At 39.4% G+C, this 22,258-nt stretch overlaps 1 protein-coding gene across 1 annotated transcript in view; it reads right to left on the reverse strand.

Moving 5' to 3' along the window:
• Positions 1–22,258, reverse strand: part of LOC124605709 (nucleoporin Nup188) — a 271,799-nt gene that overhangs the window by 134,410 nt on the left and 115,131 nt on the right. The window contains exons 7-11 of the mRNA XM_047137581.1: positions 21,450–21,740; positions 21,121–21,372; positions 16,245–16,393; positions 13,874–14,150; positions 13,152–13,449 (exon numbers count right to left, since the gene is read on the reverse strand). Coding sequence (XP_046993537.1) covers positions 13,152–13,449; positions 13,874–14,150; positions 16,245–16,393; positions 21,121–21,372; positions 21,450–21,740 — 1,267 coding nt within the window. The remainder of the gene's footprint in view (positions 1–13,151; positions 13,450–13,873; positions 14,151–16,244; positions 16,394–21,120; positions 21,373–21,449; positions 21,741–22,258) is intronic.

The raw sequence follows: 22,258 nt of genomic DNA on the forward strand, positions 1-22,258 counted from the left end.
GAAGAGAAGGGTATCACCTGAGCCTCTTCCGCTTGTTTCCTGTGGAGGAAGGCAGGGTGATAGTGGGAAGAGCTTGAAACTTCTGAAAAAAAAATGGCTCTGAGCACTATGGGACTTAACTTCTGAGGTCATCAGTCTCCTAGAACTTAGAACTACTTATCCCTAACTAACCTAAGAACATCACACACATCCATGCCCGAGGCAGGATTCGAACCTGCGACCGTAGCGGTCGCGCGGTTCCAGACTGTAGCGCCTATAACCACTCGGCCACCACGGCCGGCTAAACTTCTGCAAAATGGTGGCCCAAGGTGTTGGAGATAGCAATAGGATCTACGAGGACATCGTCTGCTACTGTCAGGCTGGAAATTGGGGAAAGGATCTTGGTCCCAGAGAGCCGTTGGAGGTTGGCCCAGACAAAGGAAGGAGTGGAACTGTTAAAAGAACTAGTGAATGTAAACCAGAGAGCTTTTCTGTTGTCTCAAAGAACGCAATAACACTTTGCATGCATCTGTTTATAATGAATGCAGTTCGCGCCATCATTGGATGACAGTTAAAGATGCAGAGAGCAATCCGAAGTGCGCGAACTGTGTCGTGGCTCTGCCTCAGTCCACCAAGGGACTGGGACACCATGTGGTAAAGAGGAAGTGGGAGGAGGGGAATGTTCTGCAGCAGTAAGGATAACGTTTGTGAGATATTCCACCTGGTCATCAAAACTAGGGAAATCTTGTTCTTCGAAGATCACCATGGAGGAGTAAAGTTGCCAGTCAGCCTTAGTAAGCTGCCACTTGGGCATGCATGTGGATGGGGTAGGAGTCAGCAAACGGATAGCGCACAGGAAATGGTCGCTTGAGTAGGTGTCAGAAAGAATGGACCACTCAAGATGATGGGCAAGTTGGGCAGTGCAGAAGGATAGGTCCAAATGGTAATAGGTATGTGAGGAGCTGGAAACAAAAGTGGGTGCTCCTGTGTTAAGACAGAAGAGGTTAAGTTCGTTAAAAAGATCAGCCAAGAGGGCACCTCTCTGACAGGTCCTGGGGGGAACCCAAAGGGTCACCAAGTAGCAAAAATGGAGGAGGTAGCTGCCCAGTAAGCTGAAGGAAGTCTGCTCTGGTGACATCGAATGATGGAGGGACACATATGGTACAGAGGGAAAAAGTCAGGTGGGGAAGGAAAAGGCGAACTGCAACAGCTTGAAGATGTGTAGACCAGGAGAAGGGTTGACTATGAGTCTCATTCCGTTTAAGCAGCATGATGCCCCCATGAGATGGAATGCTGACCTCAGGGGGAAGATCACAATGAATCGGTAGGAAATGTGAAAGCACCCACAGGAGCAAGAGGATCCTGATCAATGGGGTCCACAGGAGCATCAGCTTGCTTGTGTGGTCAGTCTGTAGAATTCAACAATGAAAAACAGTTGGTGGTGCATACCAGTGACATGGAGGCCGGCCGGGCTAAGGTATTACGGGGTGACACCGTCAAAGAGGATCTTCAAGTTGGCGAAGGAGAAGACAGTTTGTCTTTGGTGGATTTCTTTGAGCATTTCCAGTTAGAGGAAGACTTGGGTGTTGTTTGGCTGGAGGGATGGAGGAAATCTTCACGGGAGTATTCCTTCGGTCCTTTCCAGCCTACTGATTGTGTAGCTGCTGGCTTTGCCCCTTGAGGCAAGAGTTTGACAGCTCGTTGCACAGCTGAACGGGGGGATGGCGATGCTACCTTGACACTGGGTGATTTCACAACCTCAGAGCTGAATTGAAGGTCGCACGTCTGCATGTCCATGTCATTCATGGAGCGAGGGGTAACAAGAACAGAACTATAGGTGCCAGACGGGAGAGTGCAGGGTTTGCGACTAGCCAGTAACTTGTGAGCTACTAGGTAAGGCACTTTTTCCTTTATCCGGATATCTTGGACAGCCCGCTCATCAAGATACAATCCTGAGAGGCGGGCGGCGGCATGGCCGCCATTGCAGTTGATACAGTGGGGAGAAGCAGGCCCTCATCCACATTCCTACTACAGGTGACAGATATGGCTGGGCATCGACAAGACGTTCTAGTGTGGTTGAAATGATGACACTGGTAGCAGCACATCGGGTTCAGAATATATGGCCAGGCTGTGATAATTTCATAGCCTGATTTGATCTTGGGCGGAAGCAGCACCCTATCAAAGATGAGAAAAAGAGTGCAGGTGGGCACTAAGGAGGAATCTACCCTTTTCATTACACAATGGATGGCAATGACACCCTGATCAGAGAGGTAAGACTGGATTTCGGCCTCATTTGGACTGTTGAGCAGCCTAGTGTAAATTACACCATGGGAAGAATTCTAAGTTCTATGGGCCTCAACATGAACAGGGTACCCATGGAGAAGTGAGGCAGCAAGCAGTTGTGATTGAGAATCACAACTAGTCTCCAAAAGCAAAGTGCCATTCCGTAAACAAGAGCAGGATTTCACAGGGACGGCAATTGAATCAACACCTTTCTGAATAATAAACAGATTTACCCTCGCGAAGGACTGACCGTCAACAGTACATAAGACCATGAGGAACCATAGTGCAGCGGGTAGGATCTTTGAATCATTAGCCTCATTGTGTTTACGTTTCATAGACATAGATTGGGAAGATAATTGACTCATTATGAGAAAATCCCCCATGATTGCCAGTGTCTCCGATGGTGCGCTCCTTCCAACTAGGGGCCCCCTTCACAAGGGGGCTGCACCCGCCTTAGGTGATTGTTCACACCTCAGGTCACACCTCCCAAACACCTAACAGAGGGACCAACTGGCAATTTGGGAGGGTTGCAGCCCAAGCAATCACCCCTCCCTGGGCCTTGCCTGTACCAGGGGGTACGTGCGAACCCTACCTGTCAACCCAGGGCTGGGAATTACGCGTTACCCAGTCACCTGTTATACATCAGACGCGTGGGCCGGCCTTCAGGAGCGCACAGGGAGGGAGAAGAAAAAAAGAGGAACCTCAAACACTGCAGTGGAGGAACGAGAGGAGAAGAGAAACAAAGAAAGGAAAAGGGAGCAAAAACAAAGGTGAGACTGTTCTTACATCAGTGACAGACAATGCAGAACATTCCCAATAATATCCCAGATGTGTTCCCCAAGAGAGGAGAAAAAGAATAGCAAGAGGATAGACATGCACCATAGAAGGGAAAAAATGCTGCTAGGGCTGGGGCCCCACGGTAGCCAAGCATGAACCCGCCAAAGAGTGGCGAGCCCCTGTGGGGAGAGAGGGGCGGGGGGGGGGGGGGGGGGGGGGGGGGGGAAATCATCTGTGGAGGTAGTTGGTACAAACTTGTACTACTGTGGTATGTGTGGGCTTCATCTCTATCTTGGCTATGACAATGCAATCTCTATACTGCACATAGTAGCTTACCCGCATTCCTATTTTCTTATTCATTATTAAACCCTCTCCTGCATTAGCACTATATGATTTTGTATTTGTAAACCTGTATTCGCCTGAACAGAAGTCCTGTTCCTCACGCACCAAATTTCAGTAATTTCCACTATATTTAACCTATGCACTTCACTTTTTAAATATTCTAACCTGTCTACTTGATTAAGGGATATAACATTCCATGCTCCCATCTGTAGACTACCAGTTTTGTTCCTCCTGATAAGTCTTTGCCCCGAGATCCGAATACGGGACTATTTTACCTCAAGAATATTCTACCCATGAGGATACCATTATCGTTAACCATATAGAAGAGCTGCATGCCCTCGGGTAAAACTATGGCTTTAGTCTCCCCTTGCTTTCAACTGTTTGCAGCACCAGCACAGCAAGGACATTTGGCTGATGCTACATGGCCACATCAGTCAATCATCCAGACTGTTGCCCCTGCAACTATTGAAAGGGCTGCTGCCTCTCTTCAGGAACTACATGTTTGTCTGGCCTCTTAAGAGATATCCCTCCACTGTGACTGTACCTACGGTATAGCTACCTGTATCGCTGAGGCACGCAAACCACCCCTCAGACAGGAAATACTTTAATTTTCCTGTTTCAGCATGGCAAACTCCAAGAAGCTTGTGGTTAAGATTTAATATATGAAGAACATATTTTCCTAAATTGATGAAATATTCTCAGGTTATCAAGCGTGTCATCGCATCATGTTGCCGCAGTGTTTTGACGAGTTTCCTAGTCAGCCTCTTCAGTTGAAGAAACTCACTGAAACAGTGCAACAACATGATGTCATGAAATGGCTGATAAAAGGTAAATGAAATCCATCAACGAAATTCTGTATTCCTTGTCCTTTTCCAAAAATAAAAATTTAGAAATTATACAAGAAATCCTCACTGCCATCTGATGTTGGACCTAAGCACAAAAGTAGTTCTACAAAAAAAACCTATTATTGTGAAAACATTGTGGCTGGTTGCAATTTTCTTCCTCAGTACAATTCTAAATAAATATTAATGGATCTCCATCACTGCGTTGAACAACTGATTTTTACACATGCTTCTCAAAAATGTTAAAGAAGTGAGCTGACAACACAAAGAGAAGGGCAAACTTTTTATCTGGAGAAAAAAGGCAAGATAAATCAAAGAATATGACTGGTTATAGTATGAATGATTATAAGCACAGTTTCCAATATGGTTCGTGCATTTTGCCTGCGTGGTGATTTTAGCTTGACCTACAGTGGACCAATGGTGGTAGAACTACGCAGCTCTATAATACCAATGTTGTTGGATGTCCACATCATACCACATTGGCAAATACTTTTATGGAGACCCAAAAGTACAAGAATTCATTATGAACACTACAGTGCTTCGTGAATTTTAACTTAAAAATGATATGCAATACACAAGAAAAAAACACTGCAATACACAAGAAAAAACACGAAAACCAATCACAGCTGTCCTGGAAGATACAGGCTATTAACTGCATATGTGCCACCAACCAGTGAAACAAAAACATGAAGAAAAAATGTATTCTAAGACATTCAAGTGAAGGAGAAATGAAAAATGACAATTTTATGTAAATATATAACATTTGTATTTCAATTCTCCTAAAGTAACTTGTATCTTCTGTTATCTTTAATACAATGTAATTTCACAGCGCAAAAACCTTGTTTTCCAACAAACTATTTTTCCATCAGCATCTGTTTCATAAGTAAGGTGGGCAACCATTGCTGGTTTCCTTTTTATGCCATGTCAAAAATGGCTCTGGGCACTATGGGACTTAACATCTGAGGTTATCAGTCCCCTACACTTAGAACTAATTAAACCTAACCAACCTAAGGCCATCACACACATCCACGCCCGAGGCAGCGTTCGAACCTGCGACCGTAGCAGCAGCGCGATTCCCGACTGAAGCGCCTAGAACCGCTCGGCCACAAGGCCAGCTATGAAATGTCAAAATTATCATAACTTAGTATAATGAAAGTGTGTAAAGGGGTGAGGATGGGAGTCAGAGAGGTTTGTGTGGAAGAGACTTGCAGGAACCAAAGGCAATGCTGCAGTCATGAAGGTGGTAGTGGTAGTGGTGGTGGTGGTGGTGGTAGTGGCAGGGAGGGAGGGAGTGACTTTGTGTGTGGGGGTGGCGAAGGGATCAGAAGAAGGGGTGATGGGATCACAATGAGAGGAAGCAAAGGGATTTCAGCTGAACATCAATATTTTCTCCAAGTTAGTGTTCAGATAATTTGATAACACACTGAACTGCATGCATAGTTCAGATGAGAATGTTTCTCTGATTTAAGGTGTTTCTCAACATTATTTTTCTTTTCCAGGCATAAGCATACAACCCATACCTGACAACATTAGAGATAGAATTGTCAATGTACTTAGCATAGAAGTAGAAGCAGAAATATCTGTATTTGCACATTGGGGGAGGAATTTAGGTGGGGTTGAAATACTTTGACAGGTTTTGTTTTCCTGTTGCTATAGTGCAAAGTGGGGACAGTATAAACTGGCAGTCGGGCATGAGTTTAAACAAACTAGAATTACAACTGCCAGAGCAGTGAGGAGCGATGCTGGGCAACAAGCTCCACCTCCCTCTCACAGGACAGTACCATGGACCAGTGTTTCGTGGAACTGACACATGGTCATAGGGATCACTAATCCCTTCTGGTGTTTTGAAGTTCATAAGGGAACTTAATTATTCACCCATGGTCCTGGGGTATCATCCTTGATTTGTAATCAAAACGTCCTTGGTCCCGAGTTCGAAACCCATCACCACTTAAATTTTGATTAATAATCAGCATCTGCAGCTGAAGATCTGTGGTATGAGAAGTCATACTCACTCTGCCAATGGCCTTGTCAAAGAGAGCAGAGGAGTGGACAGAGGTTCAGGGCACACTCTTTTCCTTGTGGTGGGGAACTGCCCCTAAATGTCAAAGAATCAGCTTGATCAACGGCATGAGGATGCAGAAGGCAATGGAAACAACTGCATCAAAGATATATAATGTGTATCCACAGAACATGTGGCCTGTAACTGAAAAAGTGTCATGTCATGATGACCTCTCCACTGGCAAAAGATTCCAGAATAGTCCGCCCTTCGGATCTCCGGGCGGAAACTGCCAAAATGGAGGTGACCATGAGAGAAATATTGAATAAACAATGAACTGATAATGTTCTATGAGTTGGGGCATGGAATATCAGAAGCTTGAATTTGGTAGGGAAGCCAGAAAATCTGAAAAGGGAAATGCAAAGGCTTGATCTAAACATAGTTGGGGCAAGTGAAGTGAAATGGAAAGGACAAGGATTTCTGGTCAGATGAGAATAGGGTAATATCAACAAGAGCAGAAAATGCTATAACAGGGGCAGGATGTGTTATGAATAGAAAGGTAGGGCAGAGAGAGTGTCACTGTGAACAGTTCAGTGACACAGTTGTTCTTATCAGAATCAACAGCAAACCAAAATCGACAACAATTGTTCAGGTATACATGTCGATGCAGCAAGATGAACATGAAGAGAGAGAGAGAGAAGAAAGTAAATGGGGATAATGAATGGGTAATACAGAACATAAAGTGAGATGAAAATCTAATAGTCATGGGGGAGAGGAACGCAGCTGTAGGGGAAGGAGTAGAAGAAAAGGTTCCATGAGAATATGGGCTTGGGACAAGGAACGAGAGAGGAGAAAGACTAATTGAGTTCTGTAATAATTTTCAGCTAGTAATAGAAAGATTTCAGTTAGATTACATCATGGTCAGACAGAGATTCTGAAATCAGATACTGGATTGTAAGGCATACCCAGGAGCAGATATAAACTCAGATCAAAATTTGGTAATGATGACGAGTAGGCTGAAGTTTAAGAGATTAGTCAGGAAGAATCAATACACAAAGAAGTGGGATACGGAAGTACTAAGGAACGACAAGATATGCATGAAGTTCTCAAAGGCCATAGATACAACAATAACATATAGCTCAATAGGCAGTACAGTTGAAGAGGTACGGACATCTCCAAAAAGGGCAATCACAGAAGCTGGAAAGAAAGACTTAGGTACAAAGAAAGTAACTGCAAAGAACCCATGCGTAACAGAAGAAATTCTTCAGCTGATCAATGAAAGACAAAAGTACAAAAATGTTTGGGGAAATGCAGGAATACAGAAATACAAGTCGCTGAGGAATGAAATAAATAGGAAGTGCAGGGAAGCTAAGACGAAATGGCTGCGTGAAAAATGTGAAGAAATCGAAAAGAAATGAGGGTCGGAAGAACTGACTCAGCACATAGGAAAGTCAAAACAACTTTTGGTGAAATTGAAAGCAAGGGTGGTAATATTAAGAGTGCAATGGGAATTCCACTGTTAAATGCAGAGCAGAGAGCGGATAATTGGGAATAGTACACTGAAGGCCTCTATAAGAGGGAAGATTCACCTGATGTGATAGAAGAAGAAACAGGAGTTGATTAAGAAGAGATAGGGGATCCAGTATTAGAAACGGAATTTAAGAGAGCTTTGGAAGACTTAAGATCAAATAAGGCAGAAGGGATAGATAACATCCCATGGGAATTTCTAAAATCAATGGGGGAAGTGGCAACAAAATGCCTGTTCACATTGGTGTGTTTAATGTACGAGTCTGAAGACATGCCATCTGACTTTCAGAAAAATATGATCCGCACAATTCCGAAGACTGCAAGAGCTGACAACTGAGAGAATTATAGCACAAGCAGCTTAACAGTTGATCCATACAAGTTGCTGACAAGAATAATACACCCAAGAATGGAAACGAAAATTGAGGGGCTGTTAGATGATGATGATCAGTTTGGTTTTAGGAAAGGTAAAGGTACCAGGAGGCACTTCTGACATTACGTTTTATAATGGAAGCAAGACTACAGAAAAATCAGCACATTAATAGGATTTGTTGACCTAAGCATTCGGCAATGTAAAATGGTGCAAGATTATTTGAAATTCTGAGAAAAATAGGGGTACACTACAGGAAGAGAAGGGTGATATACAATATGAGATGTGTTCAAAAAGTGAGATGACTTTATATTTTTATGAAAAAATATTTGTTTATTCATCAATATTCATGTTGTCCCCTTCAGATACAATACACTTGTGCCAATGCTTCTTCTGATCCTCGAACCACTTCTTTTGGTACAGCCTTGAGTACTTCCAGCGATGCAGTATTTATTTCCTCAATTGTTAAAAATCTTCATTCTCTCTTAGGTCTGTTCAGTTTTGGGAACAGGAAAAAGTCATATGGGGCCAAATCTGGCGAATATGGTGGCTGAGGCACGATTGTTGTCTAGTTTTGGGTAAAAAATCTCTCAAAAGCAACGATGAATGATCAGGTGCATTGGCGTGACGTAAAAGTCATGAATTGTTTTTCCACAATTCTGGACTTTTTTGTGTACTGTTCCTTGCAAATGGCGCATAATGTCAAGGTAATACTCCTTACTGACCATACAACCTTGATGCAAAAATTCACGATGCGCTATGCCATGATAATTGAAATAACAGTGAGCAAAACTTTGACATTTGATCGAAATTGGCATGCTTTTTTCAGTCTTGGCTCTCCGGGATGCGTCCATTGACAATTGGGCTTTGGTTTCGACGTCATAACCGTAAACCCATGTTTTGTCACCAGTTATGACCCTTTTGACCAAATGAGGATCATCAGGGACATCATTTAAGAGTTCTTGAGTGATGCTCATGTGACAGTTCTTCTGATCAAAATTGAGAAGTTTTGAACAAATTTCGCACACATAGGTCTCATGCCTAAAACATCTGAAAAAATTGCATGACATTAGTCGATCAATATGCCAACATCCTCAGCAACATATCTTACGGTAATTCGATGGTTTTCCTCAACAATTTTCTTCACAGCTTCAATGTTATCACCTGTTGTTGATATGCAGGGGCGTCCAGAATGAGGTTCGTCACTGGCATCTTCTCGGCCATCTTGGAAGAGCCTGTACCACTTCCAAACATTTTTATTACTTAGAGCAAACTCACTGTATGCCACTGTCAAGGTTTCAAGTGTTTTAGAGCACTTGATTCCATATATCACACAAAACTTGACGCAAATTCTTTGCTCAATTTTTATAATAACTGAAAATCGCCGAGCACACTAAAACACGTCTAACCTTTCTATCTGTCAAAAACAAACAAAGTATGCTGTACACTTGAAACTGAACATATGTTCAGGAAATATGTAACAATAAAAGTCGATAGTTAAATGTATGTTGCCTGTGCAATTTGAAGTCACATTGCTTTTTGAATAGCCCTCTTATGTACAAGAGCCAAGAAAGGCTCGGATTAAAAAGGGTGTAAGACAGGGATATAGTTTTTCGCCCTTACTGTTCAATCTGTACACTGAAGAAACAATGATGGACATAAAAGAAAGATTCAGGAGTGGAATTAAAATTCAAGGTGAAAGGGTATCAATGATACCCTTGGTGCAACCAGGCTAATCCACTGTTACTGAAGAGGGACAGCAATCTTTTTCAATTGTGGCAGGAACAAGTGTCTGGATGACTGACTGACCTGGCCTGTAACATTAGCCAGCATGGCCTTACTATGCTGGTACTGCAAACAGCTGTAACTGAGGGGAAGCTACAGCTGTTATTTTGTCCTACAGGCACACAGCTCTACTACATGGTAAAATGATGATGGCATCCTCTCGTGTAAAATATTCTGGAAATAAAATAGCCCTTCATTTGGACAAGTATCATCATCAGGGAAAACAAAAGTGGCATTCTACATGTCAGAGCATTAGACTGAAATGAGCAAGGACTAGTGAAATCACTGGATAACATAAGGCATTACATTTAATTGACATAAAGTGAAAATATAAAAATGCAGCAAACAAAGCAAGAAAGATATAGAAACTCCTGAAGAAAAGAGAAGGAGCTGTATGAATATCAGGAGATAAGATGGTAATCCAATACTAAGCAAAGAAGGGAAAGCTAAAAGCTGGAAGGAGTATCTAGAACAGTGGTTCCGCACATAGGGGTAACTATTGCCTGAAGGGTAAAATGAAAGTTTCTGAGGGGTAAAAATCAAAGGGGTTTGATTGTGTTTTCTGTCATGAAACTAAACTACTTTCAAAATATCATTACTATTATTGCAATTTTTGTAAGACTCTAATAGTGACTATATAAGTTATCAATAATTACTTTCTTCAATTACTAGTATTACTGCTTGACACTACTGTGGGTGTTACAGGTGCCCCCCTCCCCCTGCGTGCACGCACGCACACACACACACACACACACACACACACACACACACACACACTCACTCTCTCTCTCTCTCTCTCTCTACCAGAACACCAATGCTTCGAAAAGAAATGTGGCATTAAAGATCTGTAAATGTAAGAATCACATTAAGATGAAGAAACATCCCAGTAGTTTTCAAATGAAAATGCACTTCTTGTTAAGTACACAAAATTGAAATGTATGTGACTGTTCAGCAGAATAATTATAAAAAGTCATTTTGGATCATCTGAGTGCAGGATGCAAAGGTAAACTTCTGTGTCCATCAGATACTGTCAACAGAATTTGCGTCCCATTTTTCCTTAATTACCCAAGTTTTTTTTCTAAACTTTTAAAAATGTCCCACTGTTTTTAAAAAAACTGCAGTGTCGATTGCAATAGTTATGCTGAGATGAAGAGGCTTGCACAGGAGAGACTAGTGTGAGAACAGCATCAAACTAGTCTTCAGATTGTAGAACACAACAACATTGTCAAATAATAATACATAAAGGCAAACCTATATTTCTAGCATTTGTAGACTTAGAGAAAGCTTTTGACAATGTTGAATGGAATACTCCTTTCAAATTCAGAAGGTGACAGAGGTAAAATACAGGGATCGGAAGGCTATTTACAATTTGTACAGAAACCTGATGGTAGTTTTAAGAGTCGAGGGACATAATAGGCAAGCAGTGACTCAAAAGGGAGTGAGACAAAGTTGTAGCCTATCCCTAATGTTATTCAATCTGTACATTGAGCAAGCAGTAAAGGAAACAAAAGAAAAATTTGGAGTAGGAGTTAAAATCCATGTAGAAGAAATAAAAACTTTGTGGTTTGTCAGTGACATTGTAATCCTGTCAGACAGCAAAGGACCTGGAAGAGTAGTTGAACGGATTGGACAGTGTCTTCAAAGAAGGATATAAGATGAACATCGACAAATGCAAAATGAGGATAATGGAATGCAATCAAATTAAATCGGGTAATGCGGGGGAATTAGATTAGGAAATGAGACATTAAAAGTAGTAAAAGAGTTTTGCTATCTGGAGAGCAAAATAACCAATGATGGTTGAAGCAGAGATGATATAAAATGAAGACTAGCTCTGGTAAGGAAAGCATTTCTGAAGGAGAGAAATTTGTTAACATCAAGCATACATTTAAGTGTCAGGAAGTCTTTTCTGAAAGTATTTGTATAGAGTTTGGCCATGTATGGAAGCGAAACATGGAGAATAAATAGTTTAGACAAGAAGAAAATAGAAGCTTTTGAAATGTGGTGCTACAGAAGAATGCTGAAGATTAGGTGGGTAGATCATGTAACTAATGAGGAGGTGCTGAATAGCACTGGGGAGAAGAGGAATTTGTGGTACAACCTGACTAAAAGAAGGGATCAGTTGGTAGGACACGTTCCGAGGCATCAAGGGATGACCAATTTAGTACTGGAGTGAAGTGTGAAGAGCAAAAATCATAAAGGGAGATGAAGAGATGAATACACTAAGCAGATTCAGAAGGATAAAGGGAGACGAAGAGATGAATACACTAAGCAGATTCAGAAGGATGAAGGATGCAGTAGTTACTTGGAGATGAGGAAGCTTGCACAGGATAGAGTAGCATGGAGAGCTGCATCAAACCAGTCTCTGGACTGAAGACCACAATAACAACAACAACAATACATACATAAACAGAAAAATAATTTTAAATATGAGTTTCTTTAAATGAAAGGGTGGGAGGGAGGGAGCGAGGGAGGGGGAGGGAGAGAGAGAGAGAGAGAGAGAGAGAGAGAGAGAGAGAGAGAGAGAGAGAGAGAGAGAGAGAGAGAGAGAGAGATCTAACTCAAAAAGCATAAATGAGAGAACATTACAATCTTTGACGGTCAGGTAATGTTTGATGAAAGTACAAAAACATACCATTGGTTCCATACAGTTGCAGTTATAGTAGCAACTTTCTGAAATCTTCATAAATTTATCTGAAGCAATGTGCAAAGTGTCCCAAAGAATCAATACCAGACCATGTTCCTCCCCTTTACTCTTGTGTAAACATACAACTCACAGAATTTTACAGCATTACATATAGTCAAACAGTTTAGGTTTTAGCTCCACTTCATAGGCAGCACATAGTAGCTGACTTTCATATATTTTTACTATGACATCCAGCACACCCCTTGTGTGTACAATTAAATAAACACTCTAAATCTTTCTTGTATCTGCTGAAAAAAACTCAATAATTACAAACAGAGAATTGTCGCTTCCCACTCTCACAACAACTGAAGTTACACATTCATAAATTTCTGTAGAACGTTGAACACAGGTCAGTTTCCAAATCTTAATTATTTTTAGCACTAATTGTTACTTTCCACTTTTATACATAATAATTTGAAGATATGTCTTTGTGAGGAATTGCTTATAACAAGCAAATACATCATGAAGTACAAGGAACAGTTAAGAGCACATTATAACAATAACTAAGAGTGTAATTGCAACAGAACAGTACATAAGAGATCATTTATTAGACAAATATCAGGGCTGTACCTGTGGCGACAATCTTTAGGAGTGCAAATCCACTTGGTGTGTGTAGAACACTATGCAGGATAAGCTTTCTAAACAAATGAAGGTAAGTGGTTTCTGGGCCATTTGTTACCTCTCCCACCAAAAGCAACTCATGGAATACTTTCATGCATGTAACTCCAATGGACAGCTGATCACAATCAGACACATAATTCCATGTTTGATATCGAGGGAATACTTCATTCAAAATGAAAATAAGTCCTGGTAAAACCAATTCACTGTAGGCATATGTCTTTTCTTCTGATGTAACAGTTGTGTTAGGCTGAAAGAATATAACACCACTATTTCTATTCATTGTAGTACTACACTCATATGATGATGATGACAATGATGATTGTAATGAACACAATGACAACCAATAGTAAGTGACAAGTGTTGAAGATATATATGTATTCTACACACAAACAGAAAAACGTGGTGAACGTCATAAGAATAAAATACAGAATATATTTGTAATTGCAGGAATATTTGACTAAATCATCAAAAAATGACCTATACCTTCTCACAACTACATTTGCACAGAAATTAAATAAAATCAATGCCTAGAATCCAAGTGGCATATTTTTTTTAGAGTGTACTACTAAATTAATGACTTATAGACTTTAACAAAGCAATACTGTGTTTTAAATTACATATTGTTACTTTCAAAACTGGACTATTACTTCTTCCATAAATACAAAACTTACCTTGATAATCTTATACAAGAAATTTAAATAAGATTTCAATAATGCGTAAGTGCCACTTGGGCATTCTTCATTATAAAGCCAGTCACCAATGGTTCTGACATACAGATAATTGCCCGATATGAGTGTAAGATTTAATGGGGCATTCTCTAATGTTGGAAATATCTGTAGCTGTTTCAGAACTGTATAAACTTTCATTCGGTCTTGTGACGCAAGTGTGGTCATTATGTCTAAGCATGAGCTGAATACCTTAGCTGAAGCTCGCTTAATTCTTTTGAATCTAAAAGTGAAACAATTACAATATTAGGAACAATCTCTCAGCATTATTTGATAAGAAACACATCAAATAAATAGAATGTACTATTCACTGGAGAATACAATATACATTAAAAAAGATAAGAACACATAGGAGAACAATGTTTCACAGGAAATGTTCAACAAAAATGCTTTCTAATGCAAACACTAAAATCTACCTCATATAACCAATATCAAAAAGCTTTGACAAGTTAAGTAACTGGCAAAATTTATGCACAAGAGTCAAATACTGGTTAGATATTTTCTTAAAAAATAATATATAACAATTACGTTATTATCAAAGTGGATAAAAATAATCATCTTGTTAAAAATAGTCATAGGGTTACTCTGGGATTGGGAGTAACCCACAACTCCTTCTTCCTCTTTCCAATACCCTACATATTTTCTTTATGTGTAGCAAATGGCTGGTTTACAAAAGACCAAAGCTGTATTCTTCTAGCTCCACTCTCAGTGCTGAAGTCAAAAATTATAAAGTGTGGTTGATCATGACAACTTTACGTTTGCAAATACGTAACTAGATGGTTGCAGGACAACCACATGCTGGCAAAATCCCCAGCCCTGGATTGAAAATGTTCTCTAGAGACTGGAAGTCCACCTCTTTATTGCATCATGCACATTAGATATCTTGATACAATGTGGGAGAAAGAGCCCCGTCAACAAAAACAAAAAAAATTACAACTGGGGGTAAAATTACAGTTGCTAGTTTGTACAGGGGCAGGGAGGGGCGGGGGGGGGGGGGGGGGGGGGGGTTTACAATGGTCACTTCTTAAGATTATTTCTGAACATCTTGAAAACTGTAACTTCTACCAAAATGTTTCCCAGTACAAAATTGAACTACAGTAAATTTCCCACAAAAATGGTTCCATACATTTTTTTCTATAGGACTAATAGCTTCCATGTTATAGAGGCGGAAACAAACACATTATTAAAAATTGTGCTTTAATGGTATACAATTAATGTTTATTGTTAAATAATGTGACTTAAAAATGAATATTAAATGTCTGTACTGCATCTGAGCGCATTAGAACCACATTAAGGGATAAAGTGTGTTCTGTGGGTGTAAGAAGTTGGAAACATGGGTTGGATATCAGAAGCATGATTCTGGTCCTGTGCTTCCCTCCTTCATAGGTCTGTAAAATGAACAGTGAGCATGCAATTCTTCATTTTCTCTAATGTACTACGTCACAAAAAGCAACTATAGAGTGTTTCACAAAGTTATGAGTATGCCAACTCTTCCACAGCTAGACTAATCCCTGGTGATGTGGTGGGAGACATGCTCTGGTAGGGAAGGGGGCAGGGGCGAGTTGTTATTTTCCACAAAGTGTGTTAACAATATATGGAATACAAATATGGCTTACTATAAAGGGTAGTCAAATAAAAATGATACGCATGGAATAAAAGTAAGTAAACACTTTATTACACAATGGAAAATCCAAGATGGAATGTAAGAATATCATGAAAAGAACTGTCAGAAAATGAGCTTTTGGCCAACAACAACTAGGCCTTCATTGGAAATAGGCAACAAAACACACCTCAGCTTTCAGAGACTGTGTGTGTGTGTGTGTGTGTGTGTGTGTGTGTGTGTGTGTGTGTGTGTGCACGCGCGCACGCGTGCTTATGTTGTGTATTTCCGACGAATGACTAGTTGGCCAAAAGCTCAATTTCTAAGTGTGTTTTTGTTGTGTCTATCTGTGACTCAGTATCTACTCTATATAGTGAGTAGCAACTATCCTTTTCATAATATTGTAAACACTTTATTGTTTCCAAAAGAATCACCATAACTGTTACTGCACTTTCCTCACTATGAGAAAAGACAGTCCATGCCTGCATGGAAAAATGTTTGCAGATGCTTACAGAATCATTATTGTCCTCAAATGTGCACCTCTTTGTACATAGCAGATCAATGGAAATGAATGTCTTTCTTCAGGGCTCCAAATGTGCAGTAATCACGTGGGGAGAAGTTGGGCCTATACAGAAGATGTGTAAGGGCTCCCCAGCAAAACGTCTGCAGCATACTCAAAACAATATTATTTTATGTTACAGAGGCTTGAGTACTTACCTAGTAATCATTGTGACAGTGTAGTTGACAGCATTTGTAAGTTCGGGACATAAATCCACTTTAGCTAGAAGCATGTTGTTGATTATATGAAGTCCTGTTAGCACATTCTCTTCAGCACTTGACAGGTCACCATCATCACTTGATAACTTCTGTTTGAAAAATAAAATTCTATAAGGCTACTGACATATAAGTATAATATTATAAATAGAGTATCACATGAAATTCCCTTATTCATATTTCTTCATCTTATTTTTGTGATATATTCCTGACAAACAACTTTGTCAGTGTACAAATCTAGAAGCTACAGAGGATGTTTAAATTATAAAAACAAATGGATGGGACAAGCAAAAGCCATGAAGGGTAAAACTGCCAATTCTGGGACAAACAGACACAGGAATATCTGCTTCCACAGCTAAGCACTCAGCATGTCCGACTGCCACGTGGAGGACCCAAGCTCAGTTACCAGTACTGCCTGAGATTTTTCCTTGGTGGGAGGACTGGAATGGAGTGCACTCAGCCTCGTGATGCTAACGAGGAGCTACTTGAATGACAAGTAGCAGTTCCCAAGTTGACAAAATTCCAATGGGAGGGAGGGTGATGTGCTAATCCAATGCCCTTGCATATCTCAATAAAATGGCGACATTGGCAGAGGCTGGCACACCAGTTGGTCTGAACTCAATGATCCATCAGGGAGAGTGTGCAGAGCTGGTTATGAAGTGAGGTGTAGCATGTATGAGATAGCAGTAAATTTCATTATGTTGGCTCAGTACTAACATCAAAATGACAATTCAAATTCATGTTCAAATAACTGAATGATTGCTCACTGTATAAAAGAAAAATAAGCAGCTAGAGAACGCAAGATGTGACCAGCAGAAGATATAACAAGTCTCACAATGTGTCTCTCACGTAGCTAAAAAGGCAGCTACTACTTTCCTTCAATATTCTGTCGATAAATAACGCTTCAGCAGTTTTATTCTGTTTTCATAAATTATGTAAACAAATCCCTCCTTCAGTATCTGTGTACAGATGTGATAAGGCTAGATCTCTATGATGGTAACAACTGAAGGCAAGAAATATTACTTGTGGCATTCAATACTAGTGCGAGTCTGTTTCACATTCTGTTTTGGAGAAGAACAAGGTTGGAAGCTACTTCTCCTCACCTTATAATACAAGGACTAGTAACATTACTGTCAACTGTCTTATTAAACCTCTCTTTGATGTACTCAGTATATTTACAATATACAAAAAAGGGGTATGCACATAGGTATGAGACCTGTGGACAACTGTCCCACATTCTTGTTTGTCTGCTTGTGACGTCGTTGCTATTTGGCTCCTGTTGACAAACTGATGCAATGTGTGGTCCCATGGTTGATCTATAGCTATATGATACTGTTTTGCACTAACCACTGCATAAACACCATCAGAGGATGTAACAGATAAACTCATTATGACCCAGATCTTTTGAAAATCGTGTTGATTGTTCCAGGTGCATTGTCACTAGTAGTTGTTCCTTCTAATGGAAAAATCAGTGATGCTCAAATTTTTATCAATTCTTTGAAAAGATTACAAGTTGTGTCATTTCAGTAGTATCAGTGCTGTTACCCACAGCAATTAAAAATTCTTCCAATCAAAAACTTTCTGCCCCCCACCCCAATTTCTACCCATCTGTCGAAAGCACATCTAAAAAAAAAAAAAAATCACTTAAGTGTTTTTCCTCCTCATCAAAGGACAGTTATAAATGGAACATCTAGTAAACATTTTCTAATAAATTCCCATTTGTCACACGATTTAGAATATTTAGCAGTTTCATTGCCTGTCACAAAGTTAATTCTGACACTGCAGTAGTGATGCATTTTTGTTTTTGAACATTTACTACCAAGTTCTTCCCTAACTTTCATACCCTAGCTTTTCATACTGATCCATTAGTTTTTTAGTTGAGTTGCATATTTTGAAATAATGTGTATCTTTAAATTGTATTTTATGTTAATAAACATGCTGCACAAGAAAAATAAAGGAAAAAATAGAAATTAAAAAAAAGGAAAAAAGGAAATAAAGGAAAAACATAAAAAATGGAAAATAAAAAAAATAAAGTGAAAGACCATATTTCCCTGTCCAACCATATATAGCCCAATCTAAAAATTCTCTCCCTCCACTTACTTTTCCATTCTTAATATCCAGAACTTTTCTTTTAGAATATGGGAAGGAGAGAGACAGGTTGATAATTAGACGTCACTTGCTTATATCCACTTACAGAAAAAAGTGTCAGTACTGCATCCTCCGGTCTTTCAGGGAATAAATAATGACTCAGGGACGAGTTACAGAGTTAACATAAGGGGTTGCGATCAAGCCAGCACAAGATTTTAGTCATGTGTTTGAAATATAACAGCTAGAAAAGTTACTGCTTTTCAATGGCCTAATGGTTTTTTGTGACGTCGCTAACAAATAATTTGGCAAAACTGACATCTGGTGCTGAAGCATCATTGCCTGTCTAAATACTAGCAAGGCCAATGGATCTGCTTTCGATGGCCTTTTTTTGCATCAACTGATAGGAAGCATTTACTGTATTTATTAGGCAATGATTTGAATTTAATAACATCTGTCTGCTGCTACTGTCATCAAGGAATCGAATATCATTTACCTTACCAAGTTTGTTTCATGCCTGATAATGCTCCAAAATCTGTACAGAATCAGAAGAGAACTGAACGAGTTTAAAAACTGGAAGAAGAACCAAGATCTAGGACATCGCTTAAATGTAGATGTGTTAGTATCCATTGTAATAATGTGACTGCTATGACAGGTTAAAGCTAAGTTAGCAGGAATGAAAGAAACAGCATGCAGCTTCCTGGAACAGATGGACCAAGTAGATTCAAGAGTCCCACTCACAAAACTATTATTGGTAAAGGATAGGATTACAGGTGATTCTGTAAATGGAGGAAAATTCAGCAAAAGGAAAAGACAACTACAGAATCTCATCTGATAAAAAGAAGAAACCCATGGCATAGTTGAAAATGATGATGAAAAATCAAGTATGGCAATGATAGTGACAAACAGCTGAGTGGGCGGGCTATGGGGCTATATAGTGAAAGTATTTAAACATCAATTTGTACAATGATGATTAATATGCAACTGGTGATGAAACAGGAGACTCTCGCAAGGACAACTTGTGTTTTGGACAGTGCATTTTTGGACACTGTTAGATTGGATTAGTGTTCTGACAAACAATGTTGTTAGGATACTGTAAGTGTAGAACTTTCTGTTGTGTGATTAGTGCATACTTACATGCAGTAACACTAAGTTTCTACACCACTTGCATAATTTGGCCAGATGATCACACATGTAGACCACTGACACAGTAATATTATTGTCATGGGCACAGCCAGTCACACTTCAAACACTGTCATAACAAAGGTTATAGTACAGATAAGCGTACTCCCATTCCTCGCTTCCCGGCACAGCAGGAACACAGCCATGGCACACACTGCTACTATGAGTGATGTGAATAGTTCTGTGATCCAGTGTAAAACAGCATTAACATATTAAAAGTGAGAGCAACAGCTTGTAAGATGGTGATAAGAAAGAGGTGTGAGGAGGGATATGCATCACCTACATAGATGGCTTCTCTTCTTTAGTTCTACCCCCACGTAATGAACAGTTCATCAGTATGCCACGTTCTACATTCAAATTCTGAAATTCAATAGAACAGTTTGGGTTCCAATATAGAGAAGGCTTTTTACACGTTAAGTGAGAATGTACTTAATTCATTAGACAACAAATTAGAGGCTACTGGCATTTTCTGAAACCTGTCGAAAGCCTCTGACTGTGTGCATCACAGCATACTCTCAAGTAATTCAAAATATTATGGTGCCATCAGCAGTGCTGCAAAATGGTTGGAGTCTTACCTAACTAACAGGAAACAAAGGATGCCATTGTGAAATACCTGTGGAGTAAGCAATCAGTCTACATCTGATTGGGAATTAATTACATTTGGTGTTCCTCAAGGTTCCATCTTGGGTCTGTTGCTTTTTCTCGTGCACATTAATGACCTCTCATCTGTTTGTTTGCAATAAATAACAAATCACGTACAGAAATAATCAATTTTTGACAGTATAATGTAAAATCTACTCACCAAGCAGCGTCAGGAGAACATGCATATAAAAAAAAAGTTTCACACATGCAAGCTTTTGGAACCAATGGCTCCTTCTTCTGGCAAAAGGGCTGAAGGGGAAGGAAGAGGGGTGAAGGCAAAGGATTGGAAAGGTTTAGGAAAAGGGGTAGACTTCAGAAAAGTCACCCAGAATCCCAGGTCAGGAGAGACTTACCAGACGGGATGAGAAGGAAAGACTTCATAGATGAATATTTTAACAGGGACTGTTAGACCAGTTTACATAACAGTGTCTGTCAGATTTCAGTTTTGACAGCACTTGGTCACAACAAACAAGATCAGGTATCCTGTGTATGATAAATTTATTAAAGTGCATAACTATGTTTAATTCTGACAGTGTATTAATTCTGTAAATATTAGCAGTTCCAGTTTACTGTAATGTATTCATATATTTTGACAATCTCCTACCAAATCACCAGGAAAGAGAGTATTATATTCAAATATTCTGTTTTTTTACGTTATACTTTGTGACATGTTCCACACCCATGAAAATCATCTCATTTTTGGATCTATGGAACGAAAATTGAATCTAATCTAATAATAAATGTCACACAGAGGTAGTAAGTTTGTTTAAGTAACAAAAACAAACATCAGAAAAAACTGTAAAAAGCACTGCAAGATAAAGTTAATAGGATAAGGCTTTTACATTCATCACAGAGTTTTGTGATCATCAACATTCACTCAATGTATTAATAATATACTATACATACAAACCTCTTCAACCAGGGCCTTTTGCTCATTATAAACAGCTTCATAAAAACTGAAATTCTCAACATGCCAGCTGATCAACGGAGGTGCAATGAATGTACCTCGAGTGTTTTGAAGAAGAAAATTTGAGAATTTCATTGGCTTTCTAGTGCCCTGAAGTCTCCAAGTGTCCGATGATTCTTGACAAATATTCCTGTTCATATCTTCTTCACTTACAATATCGCCAAACCGTTCCATCCTCACTAACTCTGAATGTATCTGAAATTTTAAGCAAGCAATAAATGAATCTGAAAACTACAATTACTTTAAAAAAATTGTGTTCATAACAAACATACCTTCCGAGCACTGTCTGCACTATCAGAAGATAATGCCTGAACAACTCTAGCAAATGGTAAGAATTGTCCGATGGGAAATTTGAGAGCAAGAAGCTCACATAAAAGCCTCAGGCCATGATTTTTTCTTGTTTTCCAATAAGTATCAACTATTGTTGGATGATCTAGCACCGAGCCAATGAGATCACTCAATCCCTTCATGCAGCATATTGTATTTTCATCAAAATTATTTGCAATGACCAGCAGAAGTAAATATACAGTTCGGTATGCAACTGCTGATAGTTTGGTAACATCCTAGGTAGTAAAAGAGAAAACAAAAGTGGTTTTATTTATAGTGACAATTACAACATAAGTTTCTCAGTGTAAAGTAACACCTTTCATGAATATATATCTGTGTGTGTGATTATATATATATATTTTTGTGTGCAATAAAGTAAACACAAATCTAAACACTTTTTAATCTACATTATACACACAAAATACTTGATTTATGCAATCGAAATATTTGATTAAAATGTAAAATCTGTATAGCTGTGCCACAAAACTTAACGAAGTTCACCTCTTCTCTAGTCAGTATGCATCTACAACATACAAGAGCAGTTCCATGTTGGACAGCCAAAAACAATCCGCCAAGTAGCAAGATCATGATAATATAGCACATGAAATGGCAGTAGCTACAGTGGAAGTACTTTCCTTATACTCATGAATATAACACACACAATATTTTGTCTGCTCCACTGGCCTATCAAAGAGGGCATGACCACTGATACATGAGAACTCCGCAAATGCAAATTTCATAATGGAAACAATAA

Source organism: Schistocerca americana, chromosome 3, assembly GCF_021461395.2.
Source record: "Schistocerca americana isolate TAMUIC-IGC-003095 chromosome 3, iqSchAmer2.1, whole genome shotgun sequence".
Classification (NCBI taxonomy): Eukaryota; Metazoa; Arthropoda; class Insecta; order Orthoptera; family Acrididae; genus Schistocerca; species Schistocerca americana.